Source organism: Drosophila bipectinata, chromosome 3L (assembly GCF_030179905.1).
Source record: "Drosophila bipectinata strain 14024-0381.07 chromosome 3L, DbipHiC1v2, whole genome shotgun sequence".
In the NCBI taxonomy this organism is placed as follows: Eukaryota; Metazoa; Arthropoda; class Insecta; order Diptera; family Drosophilidae; genus Drosophila; species Drosophila bipectinata.
Genome location: NC_091738.1, coordinates 21,345,689 through 21,370,633, shown reverse-complemented (window position 1 = coordinate 21,370,633; position 24,945 = coordinate 21,345,689). Strand labels below are relative to the sequence as shown.

Below are 24,945 nucleotides of genomic sequence, written 5' to 3'. Positions count from 1 at the left end.
GCAGTTTGAATCGATAACTTTACAACTGAGGGGTATACTTTATAGTGTCGGAGATATCTCCAACACTTCGTTTTTCTCTTAAGACCATTACTTATATCACATAACTCTTATAAAATTTAACTCATTTATAAACAGTAGCGAAGTGGAATGTGTTATATACACCAAGTCATTGCATGTCGGATGATGCTAAATTGTACTATACAAACAAATATTTGGATTGCACAGCAGTCTGGGCATAGATTACAGGTAAACAGGTAACTTAAAGGATTTTGCCAGTATTAATATTCTAATATGGTATGGTAATATGGTAAATGATATTGGTAATGTATATTCATATGGAAGATCTGTTATATGATCTTAATTACAGTATGTTTTAAATAAACAATGCCAATTTTTCATTCAAAAGCACAAAAGAAGGGGATGGAAAGACGAATCAGGCCTTGTCCTTTGAACAAATTAAACACATATGCTCATGTAATATTCTAATTTTGCTTTATTTTTTAACAAATAATATTTTTTGACTTAGGTTTTTGGGGAATGGGTAAGGGGAAGTGGCTATATTCGCCTGGGACTGAAATATCATTTCGCCATGGATAACTTAAGCCTGGGGGGCAACGGGCAGATGGGCGCCCTGGGGCTGGAATCCGTTCTCATCGGCGATGTAAGTCACCTCGTAGGTCTGGCCGTCATCAGCCACAAAGCGGTAGGATCCTTGGACGGAAATGGCCTCATTCTCGGATCCAATGTTCTTCAGCTGTCCTGCAGCCTGAGCAGCCTGACCATCGCTGGTCTCCCAGCTAGTTAAGAGAAGGGCCGGAAATAAGTATTTGTCCTATTTGTAAGTAATTGTCCTTTTATCTTACTCGTATTTGAAGCTCTCAGGTCCGACATCAGACTCCGACCTCAGGATCTGAGCTTCATTGGTAGGGGCAGCTACGGCCAGGGCGAAGAGGGCGACGAAAACGATCAGGAACTTCATGGTTGGATTGTTGGGTTGGGTGTTGATCTCGAGAGATTTGCAGCGAATGGTATCAAACGGAGACCATAAGACCTTTTATACAAATCGAAAAACTATTCCACCGAAATGCTGCAAAATATATAAAAACAAAATGTTTATCCGTAACATGCTGTCTCTCTTTCAACTTTATTGGTCCAAAGTGGAAATGTTAATTATATTATAAAGTTTAGTGTGGTTTCGATTTATGTATTAAGACCTGCATTTGGCAATGAGACTGTAACTTTTTTCATTTAAGCAACTTAGCTACCCACCAAAAAGGGGCTTAAGGACCATTTGAAGAAACATATTCCAAAAGTATATTTTTTCCGAAATTTCCTTCAACGCCCAAGTGCAGGGCTCACTGGTGCAGACTTTGAATCCAAAGTCGTTTGGAAAACGTGCCAAAATTTGGCAGCTGGCCAAGATCTAGCAAAGTTCCTTCTGACCATAATCATGGATATGCAAATTTTTAACAATTGGGCATGGCAACTACGTCAGCAAAGTGGCTGTAGAAGCAGAAGAAAAAGATGCTAAAGTCGCGGCCGAGCGGATTATAATAAAACTAGTTTGATCATTGTCGCTTTTTATTCATGCATATTAATATGGCTCTTTGGCTATGTGTGTGCTATGTTATTTTATTTTTTAGCAGGCATCTTCCAAATTTCATTAGCATCGCATGAAATTTAAATCAACGCCAGAAATTAACCTTCAAAACTTCGTTTTCATTCGTGGCCAGATCGCTCGCACATATTTCAATATGCGCCACTTTAATTATGTATTAATTACAACGACAACAAAAACCCAATCAAGTTTCAACGTGCCAAAAATTTGCAAATTTCTGTCGGCCGAAGGTCAGCCAGGCAGAGTCGCCGGGCCAGCTGAGAGAGGATCATCTCGTTTAGCAGCCAACGGTGCGTATGAAAACGCAAATAAATAACCGCGTAGTCTACTCCGTTCTGCCACCTGTTGCGTCATACTTTTCTTTTCATTTCACTGGAGGAACAAGTTATGGCTGTCTATGCCCCTAAAGCCCTTCTATAAATAACTGATATTTAGCATAGTGATCCGGGTTCAAGAAACCAAACGATCACCACATACACATACAATAGTTTTTAAACATTTTATTGGTTAGTATATATTTTACAAAATGAACAAATACTGATTATTACTGTCGGCGCTCAAAGGCCGCTCCTAATTGTGGGGAAGGTGGTCGCCCTGGGGCTGGAAGCCGTTCTCGTCGGCGATGTAGTGGAGGGTGTAGGTCTGTCCGTCGGGAGCCACCCAGCTGACGGATCCGCGGACGCTGAGCGCCTCCTGGTCGGTGCCGGCGTTCTTCAGCTCGGCTTGCTCCTGGCGGGTGATTCCGTCGCTCGTCTCGTAGCTATAAACAATTGGGTTTGTTTTTATAAAAGTTTAAAATTTAATAACTACATCTTTCACTTTGTATTCCCATTATTTTTTTGTTTGTTAACTTAAGGCTGATTTATATCAATTATTTAAGAAGCAACGATATGTACTATGGAAAGTATTGATACACAATTTAGTTCAAGAAATTTAAAATACTAATTAGAGCTTTAATTTGCTTCAAATTTAAAATTAAATCATGAGCAAAACATAAGGATTATAGAAGATCAAGCTTAAAAACTGTGTTAAGTTAGTAATCTTATGTAAGTATTTTACTTTTAAGAGAATTAAAATAAATAAATAAATCTAAAATCAAATATTACCAAAATATATTGTTTTAATAAATTCATCTTAGGAAAGTAACTTTTATAAATTTAAATTCATATAAATAAATAAATTACATAAAAAAGTGACTTAAAGATAATCTATATATTGCAAAATAATGCACTAAGCGCTCGAGAGATAAAATACTTGAACCAACCCTACTCCTTAACGATAAAATACTCACTTAAAGTTGTAGCCATCGGTGCCGATGTTGTCGTTGTCATATCGCAGGATGGTGGCATGTTGGGAATCATCCAAGGGGGCGGCGTTGATCGAAGAGATCAGGAATAATGCGCACACGGCCAGGACACAAATGCTTGAGGAATTCATGCTTATAAAGTTGTTGAGTGTTTGTTGCGACTTTAAAGTAAATCCTTTGTGGGTTGGGAGTTTTGCTCGGCACTGCACGCTCCGGTAGTTATCACAATTAGGCGCTAACGAGGTATGTGGCTGCCTGTAATGAGTGTTGAGCTATTTATAACAGGCCGGCAAGTACCCAAAGTGCTACCAAACAGACGAACCCACACTCACACTCACACTAAGACTCATACTCGGAGTCTGAGACAAGCGATCCGTGAGGAAAAGGTTGCCCATAACAAACACCTCAAATGGCCAGACAATTATCTACCCATCGCATACGCATATAATTGAAGGCAAATGAATGTGCAGCAGTGAGTGTGAGCCAAGCTTTTAATTGAACAAGCCAAAAAAACCAAAACCAAACAAAAAGACACAAAATATTATAAAGACCATTAAGCGTTTGATGGGCGCTCGAATCTCATCTCAATTGCCTCGCCACGGGAGCTGAAAGTAAAATCGGATTTGAGCTTGGATTTGGAGATGATGGACCCAATGATAATGAAATGTTTGGGCCTCTTAACAAATATTTGGCCAATGCGCGTGTTTTGTCCATAATAAGTGCACACTCACAGTCACACATTCGGATCTATGGCAATAGGTCAATGGCTATGTTTGCACTTACAGTCGAAGTACGATGAAGAAGATTAGCCCAAAATCTTGGATCGGAATTAGGGTGTCCCCGAAAAACCTCATTGAGGAAGTGTTGTTGGCAACTACCTACTTAACGACTTATGATGAGGAAATTAATTTTAAGAAGAATGCCAGTTCAAAATACCAGAAATTTCCACGAAATCGTAAACATTTTTTGTGGTTTTCCTTATAACTTTAATGTTGCTTTGCGAGGGGCACTGACTGCATTATTTAGTCACTTGTTTATAATCCTTAATCTAAACGATATGCAGGAGCTACTGCTTTGTGGGCATTTCCGCTCCCAACTACTGACACAATTTCCGATTAAGGCTGGGCGATTTAACCTCCAAAAGTCTCGAAACGAAAACCTCCACAGCCATTTGCTTGTCAGCTGCATTTGCTGTTCAAGTGAAGATGCGGCACGAGAGATTCAAGATTACGCGGCTGGCTCATCATCAGCCCCATCTCCATCGTCAGCCGCTGAGTGTTGGTTGATGACCTTAGTCAATAAAATAAAAAATTTTTTACCAGCCAAGCTAAGCCAAGCCGAGCTGAGCAGCAGCAGTGGCCAAGACAACAAAAGCCAAGAGCGATGCGAGCTTCACAGACTTAAGCTGGGCTATGCCCTACAATACAACGGGGCGTATGCGTAATGCCATTGCAGGTCATTTGCCGAGCTGGGCGGCATAAATAATTCAGAAAACTCGGACTGCTGCGCAGAAAAAATAGTATTATCTTGGAAAAATATTATAATTTTGAAAATATTAACGATAATACCATTTAATATATTCATTTTAATATATTCATAAGAGGAATATCACTAAATTTAAGGGTGTAAGTACTGGTGTAAGTATTTTTATTTAAAGTATCTCGTTTATGTTCTCGGTGTATAACGACATGTCTAGGCTAAGACAGGACTGATCATTTTGCACTTTAGGATTGATAAATGGCAGCAGTTTGCGGTAATTGCCCAAAAATGCCCTTTTTAAGCCGAGTTCTCACTTTCGTTTCCCGCATTATGGCTTCTTTAATTGTTGATTTTTTCACTTTTTTTGGCAACCTTTGTTGGGTGCTCCTCGGCGTTTATTGAACCGGTTTGGTCAGCTCCCGCAGATTGCCGAGATCGCATCTATATACTTGGTTACCGCATACAGTCCAAACAGCTCGGGGCGCGAAGAGGAAACGGGTTTGGAAGATACAAATGTATATGCTAATTCCCTGCCCAGAATACAATTCAATTTTGGATGGGTGAAAATTTATGTCTACGTTTTATTATTATGTTTTAAGCTTCTATTGTCTATCCGCCTCCTGCTTCCAGCTATTTGGTGGTTTCGCTTTTGTTCAGTGTTTTATATTTTTTATTCTACTATGTCTTTAGCAAAGTCCAAGTCTATCACGTGATCAGTACTCCGCCTGGGGCAGGTGATCGCCCTGGGCCTGGAAGCCGTTCTCGTCGGCCAGGTAGTTGAGTTTGTAGTGGACGCCGTCGGGTCCCACCCAGTTCACGGTCCCCTGGACGGCGATCGCCTCCTGGGGAGTGCCGGGATTCTTCAAGGTTGCCATTTCCTGGCGGGAAATCCCATCACTGGTCTCAAATCTTCCGGGGAACAAAAGTTATTATACCTATTTTGGTAAGCGTTAAAGGTTAGCCTTTACTTACGAAAAGGCATATCCATTAGTGTCTATGTTGACATTATCGTATCTGAGTATCTGGGCGGTTTCGCCGGCTTTGGTGGAGCTTGCACAGAAGCTGGCGAGGATTAGGCCGAGGAGAAGCGCCGATCGGGCCATCTATCTCACCTGTCCTGCGCCGATCCGCGAATGCGACTAACTCAGATTGTGCAAAGGCCGTGCAATATATCCACATACAATTCACAATTCAAACTCTGGCTAATTAACTCTGGCCGTGTGTAATAAAATGTGAATACCAAACAATCTGAGGAGCAGCTAAAAAGCCAGCAAATCAAGTCCAAATGAAATTGAAGGCGAACGATTTTGCGGTGAAGAGGCTCCAAAAAGTTCAAATGGTGTTGCCTTAACCCTCTAAAAACGGCTTAATGGGCACAAACAGATATTATTTTGGGGCATAAATTAGCTTTAAAAGTTCTTAAAATATATCTTGAGGTCTTCTTAACAAAATCAGTGACATTATACAAAAATTTATTTATAATTTGACAACCGATGGAGATTAATGACTGATACTGATAATATCTGATAATTTGACATTGAAATTGGAAATGGAATGGCTATCTTTTCGATAGGCTCTCTTTTCCACTTGCACTTGAGCCCAATTGGCTGGGTGACCCAGTTCCCCAGTTCCCCAGTTCCCCATTTTATTGACTATTTCTGAGAGCAACTAACGCAACTCATTGCTCGGGCTGGGCGCACTTTGTTTTTAATTTGTTTGAGACAAATGAAATCTGTGTATCTTGTCGCTGGGCAATCAATCAATCGCAAAAAAGCCCGGCTCTTTGGCTCAGGCGACCTCTCGAAGATCCCGCAACTGGTTAGGTAACAAGGCGTCAGCCAGTGTGGGTCAAAGGAAACAAAACCAGAAACTGGTTTCTCCCCCGATCGCAATGGGACTCGCACTCACTCACTCACCCAGTTACTATACAAGTAAGTATTTTTTCTGGGATTTCTTTTGCTCCGATAATTGCAGCTTACACTATATTGTATTTTATTACACGGCCCAAGAAGGAGTATAAATTGGCCGCTCGCCGAGCAAATTGCAAGCATTGTTCGCAAACTCCTCGAACTCAGCACTTGAGCCAATCCAGCTTCCAGTTTCCTCCGATTCACAACCCAAACACATTAAGATGAAGTTCACTCTTGCTATCGCCGCCACCTGCCTGCTCACCTGCGTCCTGGCCGCTCCACCCGCCTCCCAGCCGGATGCCCAGGTTCTTCGCTTCGACAGCGATGTCCAGCCCGAGGGCTACAAGTTCGCGTAAGAGGCCCCTTTTGCCCCGACTCAGTCTCCTCGGGAACTGTGTCAAGGTCGTTCCACAACCGGTTTCTTATTCACGATTTTTGTATTCCCTGCAGCGTGGAAACGAGCGACGGTAAATCGCACCAGGAGGAGGGTCAACTGAAGGACGTGGGCACCGACCACGAGGCCATCGTGGTTCGCGGATCCTACACCTATGTGGGGGATGACGGCCAGACCTACACCATCAACTACCTGGCCGATGAGAACGGCTTCCAGCCGGAGGGCGCCCACCTGCCTAGGGCTGTCCAATAAACTCACGCAACTATTATCCCACAGAGTCCGATTGGGAATCACCCGCCAATCTGATGCCAGTCCAGCGCAAATGTGTTAACTATGTTTAAGTTTCGTCTGAAAATCATCATTACATTTTAATAAAATCATCGTGTAAAAGACAAATGTTGGTTTCTTATTCTTTGACTAAAAAAAAGGATAGTTATTCGAGCTATGCTTAATTTCCTTTAAAAAAAAAAAGAATAATATAAAAACTAAAAATTGTATATGGAAGGAAGCTGTAGACCTTCTACAGGTTACTGCATGCTATATATAGGGCAACACCTGATTTGATTGAATCAAAGATTGTTCTACATAAGTAAAGTCTTTGAATAAAACTCGTTGAAAAAGTAATAAACAAATGTACGCTTTTCAAGTTTTAGGAAGTAAACCCCTCTTTAAAGAAAGACAAATTATTTTTAATTCAAATAAAACTGTACGATTTTTGAATAGGCTCTTCCCTATTTGAATATTATTTTTAGTCCTCTTTTTTATGAAAACCTATATTTAATAGCATGCGTTAAAAATAGTATTGAATTAACCGGCTTTGCAACCAATTTTGTTTCTCGGATTTACTGTGCCGTGGTAAGGTGCTGGAGGGTAAGTAAACCGGGCCCTCTCGAAACAAGCCAAGACCCATGGATTATCAAAAATATGTTTTGCTTGTTGTCTTCGACTTGGAAGCGATTGGATTGATTGATTCACGAAAAATGCAAATGACGATGATGAGGTATTTCCTAAAAACGGCGTCGATTTGTTTGCCTTAGAAGTTTTTGTTTTACGTTATTATTTGTGGCTTGTTGTGGCTGTGTTGTTGTATTTTTGATTTTGGTTTTTTTTTTGCTTTTTTCATCATTTGCTAGTTGTTGTTGGTGCGTTTTTCAAGCCAATTTGTTAGCTTTGGTGCTCGGCGTGTAATTAGTCATTTTTATTTTCGACTAACTTTTCTTCAATCGACGGCCTCAGATCCGACTATATAAACGCCTGGATGCGGCCATAAACATCACAAATCACAACGTTGACTAGCCGTTCGGTCGCAAGATCCCATCGAGTCCCAAATAAATATCCAAATCCAAAAATCACCATGAAGTGCATTGTTGCCGTCGTCTTCGCCACCCTCTTCGCCGTCGTCCTGGCTGCCCCCGCTCCCGATGCGGATGCTCAGATCCTGCGCCTGGAGTCGGATGTCCAGCCCGAGGGCTACAACTTTGCGTAAGTATCCTGCATTGTCCACACATGGACAGCATCCACACATGGCATATGGATTAACCCCCAACCTCTCCGATATCCGTTTTGCACCAGTTTGGAGACCAGCGATGGCAAGAAGCACGAGGAGCAGGGCCAGCTGAAGAACGTCGGCACCGAGCAGGAGGCCATCGTCGTCCGTGGATCCTACTCCTTCGTGGCCGATGACGGCCAGACCTACACCGTCAACTACATCGCCGACGAGAACGGATTCCAGCCCGAGGGTGCTCATCTGCCCAATGTGCCCATTGGCAACTAAGGAGCGGATTCGCAAACCGAGAGCTGTTCTATGTATAATGGTTTTTAGTTGATTATTAAATAAACGCGGCAAGAAAATCGAACTACAGAGTAATTATTTGTTTCTTAGGCTTTACAAACATTGATCCTGCAAGACACTTTATATATTTCCCTTTTAACATTTTCAATGGTCAAAAAAAAAATAATTCTGCTAGCTACTTTGGGTATTCCAACAATTTCAATCTTTCTTGTCCAAAAAATGTAGATATTATTTCAAACAAGAAATTCACACAAAGGTTATTGGAAGATTTTTAATTGAATATAAAAGTATTTTCGAAATATTGAATTTTCTGTTCGTCTGCATTTTAGAACACGAAAATCTCCAAGTATTACATAAATATGTAAAAACCATCCTTTGATTTGTTACAATAGATTTCAAAACTTTATTAAAGAGGCTCTACTTAGTAGCAAAAATAAAATTGCCGTAAAGCCTAAGTTTTTCACATGTGTTCCATCCATTTTGCACGTTTCTGCAAAGCATGTTTATTTTTGGCCAACTTTAATAAAGATCACCGACCGACGCAGTAGCTAGCCCATTTCTTCTACCCCCAATGCACAAACCGCAGCCAAGCAAGTTTTTTGACAATAGTTAGGCAATCCTAATGCGGCAATCCAGTTTGACCGGAAACAATGCTGAAATAACGATGCGCTCATTGGCAACTCGGATCTACATAAATATTGGCAGTATTAATTTGCAAATTTGCCAAATTTTGTTACCGTTTTAGAGTGCCACCTTTGACTTTTGCATTCGCGCATTTGGCGTATAAAAGCGACGCCCAACTGCAGTGAAGGCATCAGAAAGTATCCAGCCTTCTATCCAGCTCCAACATGAAGTTCCTCGTCCTCGTCTTCGTCGCCCTCTTCGCCATGGCCGTGGCCCGCCCCAACGAAGCCAACATCGTTAGGCAAGATTCTGATGTCGGACCCGAAAAATGGAGCTCTAACCTGGAGACCAGCGATGGCACCAAAGTCGACTCCGAGGGAGTCCTGAAGAACGTTGGTACCGAGCACGAGGCCGCCGTCGTCCACGGATCCTTCTCCTGGGTGGATGAGAAGACCGGCGAGAAGTTCACTGTCACCTACGTGGCCGATGAGAACGGATACCAGCCCCAGGGCGCCCATCTGCCTGTGGCCCCTGTCGCTTAATTTGATCAACAAAAAATATGACGAAAACAATTCAAATAAATTCAGCTTAAAAAATATATATACAAACAAGTTTTTTAATTGTGAAAGAAATTATTGATTTTTTTTAGATCACTCTAAAAAATGTAGATCACTCGTCGGCTTCTGGATATTTTTTTTATTATTTTTTTTTTATACTTTTATCATAAAATATAAAAACTGTTTCTGTTTCAGTAATTAAATTAGTTGAAATAAAGGAAAACCTGGTACTCACCTGGTACAAACCTGGTATTACAATTTCCGACTATAAAGTATATATACTCTTACTAAAAACTTACCAACCTTAAATTATCGTAGGACAATGCTGGGTGTAGTTTTTCTACATAACCTCATCAATTATGATGCCAGCATTTACTAACAAGCTTGTCTTTCATTATTCCTAATAGAAAAACGAGAAACTTTAGTCCTCTATTCCATAGCCATTGTAGTGTTCAGTTATATGGCAGCTATAGGATATGCATAGTCGGCTGATCATTATCATTTTGCCAAAAATAGCATTCAAAAGAACTCAACGAAATACGAACTCTCTAACTCTAAAAACACCAAAGTTATAGCATTTCCGATCAATCAGATATGCCATCTATAGGATATAGTCAGTCGATCCCGTCCGTTCCGACATATATTCTGCGTGCAAAGGAAAGAACGGTTTGCGCAAAGTTTAAAGTCGATAGCTTTAAAACTGAGAGACTAGTTTGCGTAGAAACCGTCAGACGGACATGCTCATATCAACTCAGGAGGTGATCCTGATCAAGAATATATGTACTATATAGGGTCGGAGATGTCTCCTTCCCTGCGCTGCACACTTTTTATCAAAATTGTAATATCCCCGGCAAGGGTATAAAAAGTAGGTTAAAATGGCTTTAACTCCATTATTAAATACACATTAAAACACTACTCCACAAAACCAATCATAATGGCATAATGCCATTAAAATATTTTCGGAGGAAGAAAGTCTTTCCGGAGCCTGAGATGATGCCTTCGACAGGTTGTACCACGCCTATAATTTTTACCATTTTGTTAAAGGGAAATTCACAAAACTTTTACTTGTTAATCTTATCACACAAATTTATTTTAATTTTGTAAATAAATCTTAAAATCATATATTTATAATTATATTTCCAAATTACGTAATGAGTTTCTAAGAATACAAATTTTTGTATACAACTTTCAGCATAATATCTAACTGTTTTATAATAACGTATAAAGTTAATACAAATATAATTTTTATTCTTTTATCATTTATTAAGAAATTATTTTTACAACAAAAATATTAAACCCTGTGCAAGGGCATAAAAAAATGATAAGGATGATGGATAAATAGCTAAGAAAATTTCTTTCCTAAAAAATTATAGACTCGCAGACAGCTTTATTACAAAAAAATTAAAAAAAAAAACGTAACGATTTTTTAACTTTTAAAATAAATTTAATCAATAAGTCTGAACCAGTTAAAAAACATGCACCCCCATTTTTCCAACCAATAGGATTCGTTTATTATTTAAATGCACACGCGACTAACTGGTTTTTCTGCGATTTTGGCTTGGGTTGGCATTAGAGGTTAGTGTGCGGTTCCTAATGCGGATGCACTGGCAAACTTGATTTAGTCCGTCATTTCGATTCAGATTCAAATTCTGTTTGCTTGTTGGTGTTTTGATTTGCTTATCGAAGTGCAAGTTCGCTTTAGTTTCCAGTTTGACCGGAACAAGCCAAAATAAATCTGCCAGGGTATTGTCTGAGCATTAATATGCGTTTGCCAAATTTTGGCAAGCATAGTGAAATGTCACCTTTGACTTTATCTTATCACGATTGGTGTATAAAAGTCCCCGGCCAACTGCAGTGGAGCATCAGTTAGTTATCCACTATCTAAGCAACACCTCCCATCTCCAACATGAAGTTCCTCGTCCTCGTCTTCGTCGCCCTCTTCGCCATGGCTGTGGCCCGCCCCAACGAAGCAGGTGTCTTGAGGCAAGATTCCGTTGTCGAACCCGACAAGTGGAGCTCTGTCTTGGAGACCAGCGATGGCACTAAGATCGACCAGCAAGGAGTTCTGAAGGACGTCGGAACCGAGCACGAGGCCGCCGTTGTTCACGGATCCTACTCCTGGGTCGATGAGAAGACCGGCGAGAAGTTCACCGTTACCTACGTGGCCGATGAGAACGGATTCCAGCCCCAGGGTGCTCATTTGCCCGTGGCCCCAGTTGCCTAATTTAATAGATAAAAAAAAAACATGAACGAAATTAAATGAATCAAGCTTAAAATCAACTCAAACTTGCTTGCAAATTTATTTTTATAATTTTTTAGGTTACTTTTACGTTTAGATGGCAAATGTATTTTTTGCATTACTTATGCATCACATCTCCCGCTTGGAGTTATACGGCGGAATAAGATACTGAAAGGATTGTAAAGACTCAGATATTGAGTGTTAATCTGACTGTTTAGAAACAGTGGACTTAATAGTGGCTAATATACTTTGCCTATAATAACCTGAACGGTTCACAGTGATCAGGGACGGACGCAGAAATTTTGAAGGGGGTCTGATCGAAAAAAAAATTGTTGGGCTGGGGTTCCGAAAAATTTGGAATAATTTAACAGTTACAGTATATATCCGAAATACATATCAGATCTGATTTACACCGAAAATATCAATTTAAATGGCCTATGAGGATGCAGTGAGTTATTAAAAAAGTCACATTTTTTACAAGAGTCATGTAAGTGAAATACTTAAGAATAGGTTACAAAGCCAATCCAGAAGCCATCTAGGGATTTTAACGGCATTATGTTGCTATTATGTTGCTTTGAAATATTTCTAAAACCCTCAAAATCTTGATTATGATTATACTATAATATATCAACAAGTTTAGGAATGACTAAAAAATTATGCATTTCTCTCAATGGAAGTATAGGTAACAGTAGTTGTTTTTATGGAATCATGAAAAAAAGAATTGTAAAAAAAGTCCTCTGAATTTCCAGATAAATTCAGAACTTTAGGTGACGGTATGGAATTAGAGCCCCCAGAGGAAGTAGAGCTTTTGCTACCTCAAGATCAAACAATTTTTTTCTGAAAACAGTTTTGATGCTTTATTTTTGCACCAACTTGATTGTCAAAGTCTATCTGGTTTAAAATAAGCCTAAGTACGCCAATGTGTAGGATCATCATAATTAGGAGTGACAAAAGTACTTATTTACCTAAAACCTTACACAACAATAGAGGTGTTCAAATTAGATTAAGCCAAAGAGATTAAAGAAAATTTAGTCTAGTCTTTAGTTTAGATTAAAGTATTTCGACGTTCTGCCTTTTTTTGTAAATGACCATTGACAAAGCGCTAGTTCTAAGAGCTATTAATTTAAGTCTATTATCTGTCTAGTCTCATTCTAAACCTTCTATAAATTAATAAAAACAATTAACAGAGCAAAAACAATCATTAAAAGCCCTTGCATTTAAAATTGGAAATATTGTGAAAATCGGATAAATTAAGCCGATCCTTAAGAAAATAGCATTACAAAATAAATTTTTTATCCAGATAGATATGGGTATCCATATTTATGCCTTTATGTCTATAATCTGACCGAATATATCCTATGTCTGCCATATAACTATCGGGAATGACCCAACTCTGTTAATTTTCAAAATACAACTTTGGGTTTTTTTTAAACTTCGTAATCTTGGTTATAATTTTTTTTTTTTTTTTTTTTTAATTTTTGTATAAGAAATTATAAAGAAATTGGTTTTATAAAGAAATTATCTTACGGATAGGCCAACTATATCCCATATTTGCGATACATATCCAATCTTAACTGCAATGGTATATCAACATTGAATCCGTCCGAAGATAGGAAACCTATTCTTGTTGTTTTTTTTCAAAATTTATTTGATAATAGGTTAAAACATATTTCTCAACCACTGCGATTAAAAAAATGTATTTCTATTCCTGTAACCTTTATGAAAATTTTGTCTTGAGATCGTCATAAACAATGTTCAAACTATTTTGTAAAATATTTTATAAACCCTTGAATTTTGCAATCATATATAATGCTAGCAAAAATAATATTTTAGACTTAACTAGAAAAAAATTCTAGATTTTTGTCTGATTCGTTGGCATAAGATTTTATTCCATTTTCAATTGTATTATTGAACCAGCTGTTCAAAAACGCCCATCTCTGCTTTCTGCCTTCAATCGGATAAAAAATCAAAATTCAATGGGTTTTTTTTCATACTTTTTTAAATTTTCTTCTTAGTTATGCAGATTATTAAACTAGTTTTCAGATGTGAATTTGGCCTCTCAAAACTCAATGACGCGACTATAAATAAGTGACTTCACAGCCTAGATGGTATAGTAATCATTGACAGCTTCAACGATCTACACGCCTTCAACATGAAATTCGCCATCGTCCTGTTCGCCCTCTTCGCCGTGGCCATTGCCGCTCCTACTGAAACTCAAGTCCTAAGGTCCGAGTCTGATGTCGGACCCGAGAGCTACAAATACGCATTGGAGACTTCCGATGGTACCTCAAAACAGGAGCAGGGTCAGCTGAAGAACGTCGGTACCGAGCAGGAGGCCATTGCCGTCAAGGGATCCTTCACCTTCGTGGGCGATGACGGTCAGACTTACACCGTGAACTACATCGCCGATGAGAACGGATTCCAGCCCCAGGGTGCCCATCTGCCCGTTGCCCCCGAGGCCTAAATTATTAGATTATCAATAAATTGTTTATAAAAAAAATTCTTTATTCTTTTCTCTTAAAAATGGAATGGTTTGTGATTAATACCCAATAATCTCGACCGCAACATAACTTATATGATAAAAGATACACAACTTCGACTGGGGGAAAGACAAAAATATACCAGAAAGAAAAGCTAGCTTGGAAGACCAGCAGCTTACCATATATACCGTTCAGGTTTCTATTTCAAGATGTATCTTGCAAATATCGGATGTCAGATGGCTGTTTCTTATTGCAGTATTAAATCGGAGTATTTTCGTGTTTTATGGTATTTAAAAGCATATGCATAATACTATTTGATTTGAAAGGTTATTAAATATAATAATAAAGCCAAAGTTCATGTTCTCCAGTTTCTATAGTTAAATATATGTATTACCGATATTAGAAATGTCGGATAAATTACAAGAAAAAAGGACTTGTATTATATTGTATTGTTAAAAATATGAGTAAAATTATATTATAAGTGAATATATTAAATATGTATAATATTGGACTATCCGCAGAAGCGCCCATGATATGGGTGCGCGTAGTGATGCGATACAGTAGGCCACTACTTGCAGATTTAAATTAAATTATGGTAAAAAGTGTACAACGCAGTGAAGGGGATATTTCCGATCTTATCAATTATATATATTCTTGATTAAAATCACCTTCATTATCGATATAAGATTCAGTGTTTTTTCAGATATTTTCCTTTTTTTTGGTATCTGTCTAAAAAGGATGGGTAAGTCGACTATGTGTTTTTTTCATAACCTTGTAATCCCCTAAGGTTCTCCTAAAGAACATCTACAACAAAAAAATAAATAGCACGACTAGTACTTTGGTAGTCCCACGACTTTCGATTGATAAGCGAAAAAGCATATGATATTTTTTTTATAAACAATTTATTGATAATCTAAAAACTTAGGCCTCGGGGGCAACGGGCAGATGGGCACCCTGGGGCTGGAATCCGTTCTCATCGGCGATGTAGTTCACAGTGTAAGTCTGACCGTCATCGGCCACGAAGGAGAAGGATCCCTTGACGGCGATGCCCTCCTGCTCGGTGCCGGCGTTCTTCAGCTGACCCTCCTCCTGTTTTGAGGTACCATCGGAAGTCTTCAATCCGTAACTGTAGCTCTCGGGTCCGACATCAGACTTCAACTCGACGATTTCAGCTTCTGGAGCAACAGGAGCGGCAACGGCCACGGCAAAGAGGGCGAACAGGACGATGGCGAATTTCATGTTGAAGGCGTGTAGATCGTTGAAGCTGTCAATGATTACTATACCATCTAGGCCGGTCTTTGGACTATTTATAGTCCGAAATGAACCAGATAGATTTTTGGACAAAGCGCGTCACAGAAGCTAAAACTAGTTTAATAAGCGGCAAAGCGAAGATAAAACCTGAATCGAACACTAATTTCAGCTAATAAATATTTACATATATGAAAATTCACGAGATGGATAACAATGTTTAAACGGCTTTGAATATGGTACTCTTCTAAAGTTACCCAGGAAAAGTGTTTCATTTTTTTTTTAATTTCCTGAGAATTACGATGCACTCTAATTGTATTTTAAAGATTTTTCTTCTGCTACATTATTTTTTTTTAGCTCCGTACTGTTGAATCCAAGAAAGATTTAATTAACACTAAAGACAGGCTTTCAAGTGTTAATTGTATTAGCTGACCTAAAACCCTGTTGCAATCGTATAAAAGGCTTTTCCATTTCAGTTTCAAGGCAGTGACGAAGTCCAAGAATCGTTCTAAAGATGAAGTGCATCGTAGTTTTTGGCCTGCTATCGATCGGCATGTGCCTGGCCGCTCCAACTGCTCCCGAAGCCGAGATTGTTAACCTGGCATCCGAGGTCTCCGCTGACGGCTTCAACTATAACTTCGACACCAGTGACGGCACCAAGCAGGAACAGCACGGCAAGCTGAAGAACCTGGGTCCCGAGGAGGAAGTTCTGCAGGTGGCCGGATCCTTTAGCTACCAGGGGGATGATGGCAAGACCTACTCTATAACATACACGGCGGATGAGAATGGATACCAGCCCCAGGGCGAGCACCTTCCACACCTTTAAATGGGTATTACTTTAAGCCGCATGGTTTAAATAGATCGGAGCGGTTTTCAAACGTTGAAATAAAATTTATAAATAAAAACCCAATTTTTTTGAGAATCGAAAGTTCGGCTTTAATGCGAGTAACAAAGGAATAAAGAAAACAATGCACGACACTGACTTGACTGACTGATCGACTTACTAACTGACTGACCGACTTGAGAACTCGAGACAGCACTTTAGCACCTCACTCTATATGGCCGGGATGGTTTGGTGGTTGGGCGTATTTACAGGATCATCCCCAAGTCGGGCACAGCCTACTTGGGCAGATGGGCACCCTCCGGTTGGAAGCCGTTCTCGTCAGCCACGAAATTGATGGTGTAGGTCTGGCCGTCGGGAGCCACCCAACTGACGGATCCCCGGATGGATATGGACTCATTCTCCTGGCCGGCATTCTTGATCACGCCCTCCTCTGTGCGGGTGGTGCCGTCGCTTAGCTTGTAGCTGAACTTGTATCCATCGAGGTCAACATTGGACTCGTACTCCTGGACCTCCACTTCGTTCTGCGGACGGGCAGTGGCCAGCGCCAGGAGCACTGCCAGCGAGCCAACGACTAGCATCTGGAAAGCGAAGAGAAGGTATCCTTTGTAGTTATCCTGGCTTATCCAAGGGCTTGCACTTTACCAATTTCATCATTTTGTATGGTTCTCGGATTGCTGGGTTCCCTGTGCGGCTAATGAAACTGGCGGTTGTCTAATGGTGGAACTGCATCGGAGACCACTGCATTTTATACTGCACTCGCCGCCGCCGCCGCCGCATTTGCAAACGTCATAAATTTGCACAATTGTAGAAGAAGAAGCCGGAGTCAAGCAGCAGAAGCTGCAGCAGCACCACCGGCTAAATGTTTTTCTCTATTTCCATTTTTTTTGCCACGTTTTTTTGCAATTGGCCAGAGATGCACCAAAGTTGCCAAAGTCGCTGCGACAAGTAACATTTAAAGCGCCTTTGCGCATCGGCGTGCTCATCCAAAAGGTATTAATGCTCCCACACTCGAAGAATTTGTAAACTTAGTTCTATGTCAACAAGCCATTGGTTTTTGGGCCTAATAAATATTTAATAAAACGCTCTTAGTGGTTATAAAAATCTTAGATTTAATAAAGTACTTGCATTAATTATTGGCAAAAAAGGATACTATTTTTTTATGAAGCACAAGTAAATAAATATCAAATCTTCAGAGGGTACCCCTTTTTAAAGAGTAGGATTATGACTTTATAGTTTAATTTTCTACTAAGTAGGTCAAATTTGTACTACTTTGGCAATTTGTTTCTCCAAGTGCCGCCTTGCAGGCTCAGAAATCGCGAAAAAGTTCAAGATGATGTATTGGGGAAAAGGTTGCTGCTGAATGGATTTCTTGTTGCAACCGGGGAATACCCAACCGAGAACTATGGCAAACCAGAACCAGATCGGCGTCGAAAGATTGAAATCAAAATGGGAATAAACCTCGGCCCGCGGCAACCAGCAATATGCCACCGAACTGTAAGTTCAAGTGCTGTCAACGGCAATTTGCAGGGCAGCAAGTTCAAGCCGCAGACACGAGGCTTAGCCGGAGCCATGTGTGATGGCCAAAGTGCACAGATCCGAGTGTATTGGAGACGAAGATGGTTGACTTTTGGCATATGCAACGGCCTTTACAGCACCCGATTGATGTTGATGTGCCTGCCCGGTAACAAGCAAACCAAACCAAAACCAAAGCCAAAACCAAGACCAAAACCAAAAGCAGTGAACAGTGAGCAGCTGGAAATAAAAAACACATCGAATAACCTACAACTGCGGCGGCTCGCATGCAATTTAAATCTCAGGCTTTTGTTGTTTTTCTCAGACCCAGACTGAGTCTTCGTTTCTGTGGCTGTTTGCCAATTTATTCCACCTTCGATGACCGCTACAAGCCGAAGAAGATGTCTCAGTCTCAGTCTTAGTCGAAGGCGTTGATCCGACAATCCGGTCAGTCGGGTTTTGGCTTTGGTCATCTGTCGGCCTCTGTACCACAGGCCGCGACTCCACCTTTATCCATCCATTAGATTGACCCACGGCAACTTGAATTGTGCCATCATCTTTAAGTCACTTCTATCTTGAGGGCATTCTTGACACATTGGTTGTGGTATTTCCTCAAAAGATTCTATGGCCAAAAATACATTGCCAGCTACAAATTTGAAATTTTTTTTAAAATTTACAATCGGTCTTGTAAGCCTTTAACTTGGCTTAGTTTATTTCTAAAGCTTTAATGGCTTTAAATCCTTTAAAATATCCAAAACATAAAACGATGTTCCTAATTAAACAAAGAAAGTTGTAACAAAAAGTTATATTGTTCCCATCCTGATATTTGTAACAGTCCGTCCATGTTAAAAAACTAAATATTTCAACTTAATAAGGTTCAAGAAATTTCTGGAAAAAAATCATTTCTTATAATCGGCTTTAAAATAAATTTATCTTGAGCAAATAATTTACTCCCATAACGATTCAATAAATTAAAGACTTAATTAATTAGGCCGCCTACAAATTGAACTTGAGCTGAGGGCACTTGGAGCCCTTGAAAATGGATCTGAGATCTGATTCCATTCAACTCGTGACTGCATAATATCTACAAGTATTGTTGTTTTGGGTCTTTTCCGTGGCTTTTCGAGGGCATCTGCAGCCAGCTGCATTTATCATGCTGGATTTGCATAAATAATCTGGCTTTGATCGATCGTCCTGGGTGCTAATCGGAATTTTCATTTATCTCTTGCAGCGGGGGCGTTGTCATTCACACATTTATCAGAAGGGGATCCATGAGGCTGGTGTTCCTCTTCCTTATCGAGCCAAGCCAATATAGTCATTTACATAACTGTTCTAATCAAGCGCCAATCGACAGGTTTTTCGACTTTGATGGCTTCTAGTTCGGACAGTGCTGTCGCTTTCAATACAAAAATACAAATCTACAAGCTACCAGATACCTGATGCCAGACAGACAGACAGCGCCGTAGCCGTAGCAGATGTACAATAGACATTTATGTAGATGCGTCTTCACATTTACGTCTTCAAGGTCACCGCCAGATGCTGCTGCTGTTGTTTGGTGGCTCGTCCATCTGTCCGGCAGCTTGTCCGGCGTTTTTCCCGTCTGACCGCTGTCGATTCGGCCGGCTTTTGTTCGTTGCCAACTCGCACGCACCACACCAATCTTGGCCAGACCGGCTCCGAATCGGTTTCTGGGACTCGTGCTCGGGTTCGGTAAGGTTTTCGGTTTTTTTTGCCCACCTCGTCTCCTCCATTGGGTCTGCAAAATTAGCACTTGAACGTTAATGGCAGTGTTTTAATAGCTTATACCCACCACCCTCCCTTCGCAGCCGCATCTTTAAATATGTAAATGTCACATTGCTGTTGTTTTTTCATTTCTTTTTTAACGCGTTGACCGCAGGTTTCGTAATATTTGCATTCAGACGCCGCAAAAAAACAAACTAAAACAAAACGCTTTCAGAAATACTTCTGCTTCTACTGACACTTGACATTAAGAATCGTGCGTATAATTTAATTTTATAGCAATCTTTGGCGATGTTTTTGTCAGTTTTTTAATGGCCTGAATGCAACGCGTTTTGAAAAAATGATGACGGAACGATTGATTACCCTGACTGGCTATTAAGTGTGTCTCTGTTTATTGGTGGTTTGTAAAAATAACCCGAATGATTTTAACGAAATACCTTGCCAACTTTTTTATTTAAAAATAAAATAACAAGCTATTTTATTTTTAAGAATATAAAATAAGGGGGATCTCTGGGAAAGTACCAGAACTCTCATTGATCGTATTATTAGCTTGACATTTTCTTGGACAAAACAAGTTTGTTGTGCCGGCATACAAATCAAATGACTTAAGCAAGAAACTTGAGTTGATTTTTATTTTTCTTACTTTGGCATCTTCACATACTTTTAGGCAACTGGATAAAATGTGTTTTTTTCTGTATCCAAAAAGGTCACTGCCGTCCCAAGAAGGGGTTTTTATTAATTTCGCTAAAAATAAACTTCTATAGGTCTTCTAGTCGTTTCTAACCGTACTCTATCCGTTTAAGTTTTGTTTAAGTAGACCGATTAAACGGACAACTAAAAATTTGAACGTAGTTTTCTTGAAACTATTTTTTATGTCACGGTTGACACTATATCTTAAGTTCCTACAAACCAAAGTTCTCAAAATTTCGGAAAATTCAATTTAAAATTGAAAATGTACAATGTCAAAAAATTAAAAGCGATTTTTGTTTGTTTATGGCCTCTACTTCATGGCAAAACAAAATTTCTTTTTGGATTTTTTGCTTCACCTTTGTTTCATTTTTCAGAAGACCACATCATGTTATCTATTCTTCGAGTTTAGTCGAGTCGCTAAACTAGGAAACTACTTTTTTTCTTTCCCTCTGTCTTGGGAACTTTCTATGAAAAATTAATTTTTATTTTTAAACCTATTTTGTTCTAAAATATAAATAAACAAATTAAAATTAAATTGGGAGTAGAAATATCAAACGATTATTTTAAATGGATTATTTAAAAACTCTCAAAATTTTTTTCTCCCCTTTATTATTTTAAAAGGTTGTCTGTACACTTATTTGCAAAGTAGATCCTAAAGTTGATCCTAGATTCCATTTATGTCGGAAATATACTGACAAACAAACTATTTCAATAAACTACACTGTAAATATTTAAAGCTTTCAATAATTTAAATAAACTTTTGTAAATTGGCAATAAATCTGTTGCCAAAAAAGTTTAAAAAAATTCGCTTTGATTGAAATTTTATTGGGTTACCTAACCAAAGTTTTTGATCGAATCCATCTTTACGACTTGGACAGAATAAATAAATCTGTTTTATCCATTGATATTTCGTCTTCCACTCCCCAGTGGAGTTATAACATCTTGCTATGGCTCGACACATTTGCCCATCATTTTCTTAATCACCACGACTTTATGCAAGTTGTTCGCATATTGTCATCCCTTGCACAACAAACAAGTTTTCAAGCTGGGCGATTTAGTTTGATTCGATTGTTTTTATTGCTTGCAAATTTAACAGCTGAACTTAAACACTAGCCTAAAACAGTTGGCACACTGTTGTAATAAATTCGTGATGTATGGTTAATAGGAAAGCCTCTTCTTTCAAAGGTACTGGCTAACCGGCCAGAGAGGAGAGGGACTTGCCGGACAGCTTGCGCACCTTCAGGCCCTGTTCGCGGGAGGGACGGTGGTTCTTGGCGAGGTTGTTGGCATTCTCTAGATCGGCAGCTGCAGAGGTTCCGCTTAGAACTTTGCCAATTTCGTCCCGGAAGGTTCCATCAGGCAGTGTATAGCTGGGGGTAAAAAGCAATTAGTAATTTTATTACTATTCAACTTATAGATTTTATCAAAATATCACCATTGAAAAGTATTATTTCTTGTTCACAAAAAAATAAAAACATCTAACGTTGCTAAATGTATCTTACTGTGTAACTTTCTCACATTTAAAGAGTCTTAATAATTACTTGACTTACTTGAATTCGTATCCATCCCGAGTAGGCACATAGCTGAACTGCTCCAGATCCACTTCGCCCAGCTTGATGTCGATGACCGTGCCAGGTGGAAAGGAGGCGTAGTTCAAGTTGGCGCCGAACAGGACAAAGGCCGCCAGGAGGATCAGACAGTGGACCATTTTGCTGTTAAGATTCAGGCCCCTGCCTGTCCCTTTTTTGCTTCGGCTGAGGGCGACACTTCCCATTGGAGTCGGACTCATTATGGACGATCGTTAGTGGGAGTACGCGGCTTGGAATGAAAACACAACTGGCAACCAAGGCGGCTGGGAACTTAATGAAGCGTCTTCTTCGAGGCCACTGGCATAAGACACCTGTGGGCCCATAATGAGTTGTTGGTCCAAAACAAAACGGGCACCACAAACTGCTGAGTAAGCTTCAGATGAACAGCCGGGTTGCCCAATCCGCTGGCGTGGAGTTTGATTTGCATAACGAAAGCAAAAGATTTCCATGGATCGAGCAGCATGCGACTCTCAAATATGTGCATTACATTTTAAATGCCATCAAATTGGAAAACTAATCGACCAAACCCATAGAAAGAAAGCTGGCGAGGTTAAGCAGCGACTAACGTATGCCCTCTAATAGAAAAATACATCGTTTGCAATTTCATTTGTAATTGAATTCAAACTTTTTTCATTTAATCAGTCACGGTAATAATTTAAATTTTTTATCAAAAAAACTAAACTTTATTTACAGTAACTAAGCTGCATTAGTTTCTAGAGAATAAATTGAAATTGAGTTCAAAAGCGCCTTCTACAGCTTAAATGCGTATGTTTCCAAACTACTGCAGTCCAATGCAGAAATAAAATCCATTCCAAAAGTATGAAACCTTATAGAAATTTTATAAACATTCCTTTTTGAAATTCAATAAAAGTATCACGCCCATAGAGACAAAAAAGGTACCGTATTTTCACTCACTTATAAATTTTAAAACACACCTTAAAGTTAAAATACCCTTTCTCAGACCTAGTGAAACAGTAACTCATTTTTATGCAGTTGATGTTGAAATCGGCGTATCTCGAAATGATTAACGATTAACGAGCCGATCCGAGTTTATCTAAGCTTTTTCCAGCGAAGACAATCACCACAAAACAAAATGGAGCTTTCGAGCCACGCTTAATACACTGATAAATTATGCGGATTTTTAATCATCTATCACAAAACAAAGAAAATACATAAATGTGGATTTTTTTAGCTCTTATCCGGTTTGATTTTGTGGGCCGTCACATAGGGCTGGAATCCGTTTTTGTTGGCCTTGTAGAGGACCTGATACTCATAGCCATCCGCGGAGATAAAACTGTAGCCCCCTCGGTATTCCACAGGTTTTGGAGTAGTCGTTGCCTTGGGGTCCGTATCTGTTTCAGGCCTCACTGTGTATTTGATGTCCTCTGTTCTTTGATGGCCATTTTCCGTTTGAAATCTGGGAGAGAACTAACTATGAGATACATTTTTAGATTTGAACTTCAGTAACCTTACCCGAAATGTAGAGCTTCTTCCCTCTCGCCTTTCTCCAGAGTGGCTGTCGACGCTAGTGAGATCACGGCCACCAATAAGAATATTTTGCCAAACTGTGCTCATGAAATAAATACATTTTCTGGAGATACACAAATGTAATTTTTGTTCTATACTTACCATGTCTATTGTATTTTTGATTTCGATTCAAATCTTGAAACAATATTTAAGTAGAACCCAGAACTAAAGAGCTTAGGTGTTGACGGTTTCAATGGCTGATTTCAACTGAAGGTGGCTGGGAGATGAGCCAAGCAGCCAAAATAAGTCCAAGAGATCGGAATAATGAAAACAAATATCTGCGCAGCCAGCTATTTAACAGTGAGTCTTAGCCACAATGGGGTTACGTCATTGTTTTCTGGCTCGACTTTTGTTCTAAGTGGGCAAAGAAGCATAAAAGAAAGGCGATTAAAATAATAATTAAGCCATAATAACGCAATGAAAACGATTTTGAAATACCCTAAAATTAATAGTTATTGGAAAAACTTTAAAATCTGTTCCCTAAAACATAAAAATCAAACATCTTCAGGAGACACATTAATCTTGATTCGTAACTCAAATAACCAATTCCTAAATCAAACAATGCTATATATTTCAGTGACCTGTTTAAAATAAAAAAAATGTATGTAATGTTTATTTATAGGTGTTGCTTAAGCTAACACATTTTAAATGAAATTGAATATGCACCTAACCTTCACATTGGCTAATCGAATGCTTTCTACTTATTAGCTTTGATTATTTATATATTTCCGATACAAACATCTTAGTACCACCTATAGATTTAGTTGTGTAAATGGCCGAAAGTTTATTTTTTTAGTCAATAACTAATGCTCTTTTTTTTATGCTCTGTGTCGTGTTATTTTAATATTTCTGCCGGAAAACATTTAATACCGCCGACAGTTGGGCATATTCCCGCGTAATATTTTATATTCAAGCTGTCAGCGAGGGCCAGCGGCCAATTTATCAACGGACCTCATCTAAAAATATTTATTTAAGCGAGCCCGAGAACTTAATCGGCCAACCCTCGCAAAACGGCGAAAAAATCGCAATCAGATCGCCACGCTCTGTCAGAATTCGCTTTCGAGACGCACATCGGCGAATGCGGGCGTGGAATATGTGCCATCGGTGCGTGGCTAACCGAAACCCGAAAACCGGGAATCAAGGACCAAAGACCGGGGACCGACAATTGTTGGTTTATGCAGCCGGTGCAGCAGCCGGATCTTTCTGGTCCGCCCGGGTGGTTGCTTGGTGGCTAAGGTCCGCGAAATATTCCATATCGCTCGGAATCCACAGCTGACGGTACGAACAGGTTCACAAAATCCACACTCCAGGCACTCCCGTAGCCTGGGAGGACGTCAGCTGCGCGCCAGCACATTACAAGTAGGACAAGCTGCAAACGACATTGCCATTAGCCATC

At 39.6% G+C, this 24,945-nt stretch overlaps 13 protein-coding genes across 13 annotated transcripts; 6 read left to right on the top strand and 7 right to left on the bottom strand.

Moving 5' to 3' along the window:
- Positions 1–475: 475 nt before the first annotated feature.
- Positions 476–1,033, bottom strand: LOC122321965 (larval cuticle protein 65Ag1-like). Its single transcript, XM_043213134.2, has 2 exons — positions 864–1,033; positions 476–797 (listed from the first exon to the last, which is right to left on the bottom strand). The coding sequence occupies exons 1-2, from the start codon at positions 977–979 to the stop codon at positions 599–601; spliced, it is 315 nt and encodes a 104-aa protein (XP_043069069.1). The 5' UTR covers positions 980–1,033; the 3' UTR covers positions 476–598.
- A 1,059-nt stretch (positions 1,034–2,092) lies between these two features.
- Positions 2,093–3,176, bottom strand: Cpr65Av (Cuticular protein 65Av). The gene is made up of 2 exons (XM_043213242.1): positions 2,910–3,176; positions 2,093–2,378 (listed from the first exon to the last, which is right to left on the bottom strand). The coding sequence occupies exons 1-2, from the start codon at positions 3,053–3,055 to the stop codon at positions 2,189–2,191; spliced, it is 336 nt and encodes a 111-aa protein (XP_043069177.1). The 5' UTR covers positions 3,056–3,176; the 3' UTR covers positions 2,093–2,188.
- Positions 3,177–4,971: 1,795 nt separating this feature from the next.
- On the bottom strand, positions 4,972–5,743 carry Cpr65Aw (Cuticular protein 65Aw). Its single transcript, XM_017247060.3, has 2 exons — positions 5,376–5,743; positions 4,972–5,312 (listed from the first exon to the last, which is right to left on the bottom strand). The coding sequence occupies exons 1-2, from the start codon at positions 5,504–5,506 to the stop codon at positions 5,117–5,119; spliced, it is 327 nt and encodes a 108-aa protein (XP_017102549.2). The 5' UTR covers positions 5,507–5,743; the 3' UTR covers positions 4,972–5,116.
- Positions 5,744–6,417: 674 nt separating this feature from the next.
- On the top strand, positions 6,418–7,059 carry Lcp65Ad. Its single transcript, XM_017247058.3, has 2 exons — positions 6,418–6,665; positions 6,764–7,059. The coding sequence occupies exons 1-2, from the start codon at positions 6,535–6,537 to the stop codon at positions 6,957–6,959; spliced, it is 327 nt and encodes a 108-aa protein (XP_017102547.2). The 5' UTR covers positions 6,418–6,534; the 3' UTR covers positions 6,960–7,059.
- Positions 7,060–7,971: 912 nt separating this feature from the next.
- LOC108129119 (larval cuticle protein 65Ag1) lies at positions 7,972–8,563 on the top strand. The gene is made up of 2 exons (XM_017247059.3): positions 7,972–8,189; positions 8,280–8,563. The coding sequence occupies exons 1-2, from the start codon at positions 8,062–8,064 to the stop codon at positions 8,479–8,481; spliced, it is 330 nt and encodes a 109-aa protein (XP_017102548.2). The 5' UTR covers positions 7,972–8,061; the 3' UTR covers positions 8,482–8,563.
- A 740-nt stretch (positions 8,564–9,303) lies between these two features.
- Positions 9,304–9,706, top strand: LOC108129127 (larval cuticle protein 65Ab1). The gene has a single exon (XM_017247066.3). The coding sequence runs from the start codon at positions 9,348–9,350 to the stop codon at positions 9,663–9,665; it is 318 nt and encodes a 105-aa protein (XP_017102555.2). The 5' UTR covers positions 9,304–9,347; the 3' UTR covers positions 9,666–9,706.
- A 1,822-nt stretch (positions 9,707–11,528) lies between these two features.
- Positions 11,529–11,955, top strand: LOC108129125 (larval cuticle protein 65Ab1-like). The gene has a single exon (XM_017247065.3). The coding sequence runs from the start codon at positions 11,587–11,589 to the stop codon at positions 11,902–11,904; it is 318 nt and encodes a 105-aa protein (XP_017102554.2). The 5' UTR covers positions 11,529–11,586; the 3' UTR covers positions 11,905–11,955.
- A 2,066-nt stretch (positions 11,956–14,021) lies between these two features.
- Positions 14,022–14,398, top strand: LOC108129116 (larval cuticle protein 65Ag1-like). Its single transcript, XM_017247057.3, has one exon. It carries the CDS (start codon positions 14,072–14,074, stop codon positions 14,381–14,383), a length of 312 nt encoding a protein of 103 aa, XP_017102546.2. The 5' UTR covers positions 14,022–14,071; the 3' UTR covers positions 14,384–14,398.
- An 855-nt stretch (positions 14,399–15,253) lies between these two features.
- On the bottom strand, positions 15,254–15,673 carry LOC108129124 (larval cuticle protein 65Ag1-like). The gene has a single exon (XM_017247064.3). The coding sequence runs from the start codon at positions 15,636–15,638 to the stop codon at positions 15,321–15,323; it is 318 nt and encodes a 105-aa protein (XP_017102553.2). The 5' UTR covers positions 15,639–15,673; the 3' UTR covers positions 15,254–15,320.
- A 276-nt stretch (positions 15,674–15,949) lies between these two features.
- Lcp65Aa lies at positions 15,950–16,473 on the top strand. The gene is made up of 2 exons (XM_017247029.3): positions 15,950–16,068; positions 16,124–16,473. The coding sequence occupies exon 2, from the start codon at positions 16,162–16,164 to the stop codon at positions 16,471–16,473; it is 312 nt and encodes a 103-aa protein (XP_017102518.2). The 5' UTR covers positions 15,950–16,068; positions 16,124–16,161.
- A 98-nt stretch (positions 16,474–16,571) lies between these two features.
- Acp65Aa (Adult cuticle protein 65Aa) lies at positions 16,572–17,196 on the bottom strand. The gene is made up of 2 exons (XM_017247021.2): positions 17,134–17,196; positions 16,572–17,069 (listed from the first exon to the last, which is right to left on the bottom strand). The coding sequence occupies exons 1-2, from the start codon at positions 17,143–17,145 to the stop codon at positions 16,767–16,769; spliced, it is 315 nt and encodes a 104-aa protein (XP_017102510.1). The 5' UTR covers positions 17,146–17,196; the 3' UTR covers positions 16,572–16,766.
- Positions 17,197–21,486: 4,290 nt separating this feature from the next.
- Positions 21,487–22,320, bottom strand: LOC108129098 (uncharacterized). Its single transcript, XM_017247023.3, has 2 exons — positions 21,984–22,320; positions 21,487–21,803 (listed from the first exon to the last, which is right to left on the bottom strand). The coding sequence occupies exons 1-2, from the start codon at positions 22,220–22,222 to the stop codon at positions 21,626–21,628; spliced, it is 417 nt and encodes a 138-aa protein (XP_017102512.1). The 5' UTR covers positions 22,223–22,320; the 3' UTR covers positions 21,487–21,625.
- Positions 22,321–23,161: 841 nt separating this feature from the next.
- Cpr65Ay (Cuticular protein 65Ay) lies at positions 23,162–23,796 on the bottom strand. The gene is made up of 3 exons (XM_017247030.2): positions 23,652–23,796; positions 23,496–23,587; positions 23,162–23,439 (listed from the first exon to the last, which is right to left on the bottom strand). Exons 1-3 carry the CDS (start codon positions 23,652–23,654, stop codon positions 23,211–23,213), a joined length of 324 nt encoding a protein of 107 aa, XP_017102519.1. The 5' UTR covers positions 23,655–23,796; the 3' UTR covers positions 23,162–23,210.
- Positions 23,797–24,945: the final 1,149 nt, after the last annotated feature.

What these genes read in the sequence shown, in the direction of transcription:
- Cpr65Ay (XM_017247030.2), bottom strand. An exon ending in GAAGAAGCTCTACATTTCGG is followed by an intron (nt 23,440 to 23,495) that starts GTAAGGTTACTG and finishes GTTCTCTCCCAG; the next exon opens with ATTTCAAACGGAAAATGGCC.
- LOC108129127 (XM_017247066.3), top strand. Translation starts at nt 9,348, where the DNA reads ATGAAGTTCCTCGTCCTCGTCTTCGTCGCCCTCTTCGCCATGGCCGTG.
- LOC108129116 (XM_017247057.3), top strand. Translation starts at nt 14,072, where the DNA reads ATGAAATTCGCCATCGTCCTGTTCGCCCTCTTCGCCGTGGCCATTGCC.
- LOC108129124 (XM_017247064.3), bottom strand. Translation starts at nt 15,638, where the DNA reads ATGAAATTCGCCATCGTCCTGTTCGCCCTCTTTGCCGTGGCCGTTGCC.
- LOC108129119 (XM_017247059.3), top strand. Translation starts at nt 8,062, where the DNA reads ATGAAGTGCATTGTTGCCGTCGTCTTCGCCACCCTCTTCGCCGTCGTC. An exon ending in CCCGAGGGCTACAACTTTGC is followed by an intron (nt 8,190 to 8,279) that starts GTAAGTATCCTG and finishes GTTTTGCACCAG; the next exon opens with TTTGGAGACCAGCGATGGCA.
- Lcp65Aa (XM_017247029.3), top strand. Translation starts at nt 16,162, where the DNA reads ATGAAGTGCATCGTAGTTTTTGGCCTGCTATCGATCGGCATGTGCCTG.
- Lcp65Ad (XM_017247058.3), top strand. Translation starts at nt 6,535, where the DNA reads ATGAAGTTCACTCTTGCTATCGCCGCCACCTGCCTGCTCACCTGCGTC. An exon ending in CCCGAGGGCTACAAGTTCGC is followed by an intron (nt 6,666 to 6,763) that starts GTAAGAGGCCCC and finishes TATTCCCTGCAG; the next exon opens with CGTGGAAACGAGCGACGGTA.
- Cpr65Aw (XM_017247060.3), bottom strand. Translation starts at nt 5,506, where the DNA reads ATGGCCCGATCGGCGCTTCTCCTCGGCCTAATCCTCGCCAGCTTCTGT. An exon ending in ACTAATGGATATGCCTTTTC is followed by an intron (nt 5,313 to 5,375) that starts GTAAGTAAAGGC and finishes GTTCCCCGGAAG; the next exon opens with ATTTGAGACCAGTGATGGGA.
- LOC108129098 (XM_017247023.3), bottom strand. Translation starts at nt 22,222, where the DNA reads ATGAGTCCGACTCCAATGGGAAGTGTCGCCCTCAGCCGAAGCAAAAAA. An exon ending in CGGGATGGATACGAATTCAA is followed by an intron (nt 21,804 to 21,983) that starts GTAAGTCAAGTA and finishes TTTTACCCCCAG; the next exon opens with CTATACACTGCCTGATGGAA.
- LOC108129125 (XM_017247065.3), top strand. Translation starts at nt 11,587, where the DNA reads ATGAAGTTCCTCGTCCTCGTCTTCGTCGCCCTCTTCGCCATGGCTGTG.
- Cpr65Av (XM_043213242.1), bottom strand. Translation starts at nt 3,055, where the DNA reads ATGAATTCCTCAAGCATTTGTGTCCTGGCCGTGTGCGCATTATTCCTG. An exon ending in ACCGATGGCTACAACTTTAA is followed by an intron (nt 2,379 to 2,909) that starts GTGAGTATTTTA and finishes AATTGTTTATAG; the next exon opens with CTACGAGACGAGCGACGGAA.
- LOC122321965 (XM_043213134.2), bottom strand. Translation starts at nt 979, where the DNA reads ATGAAGTTCCTGATCGTTTTCGTCGCCCTCTTCGCCCTGGCCGTAGCT. An exon ending in CCTGAGAGCTTCAAATACGA is followed by an intron (nt 798 to 863) that starts GTAAGATAAAAG and finishes TCTCTTAACTAG; the next exon opens with CTGGGAGACCAGCGATGGTC.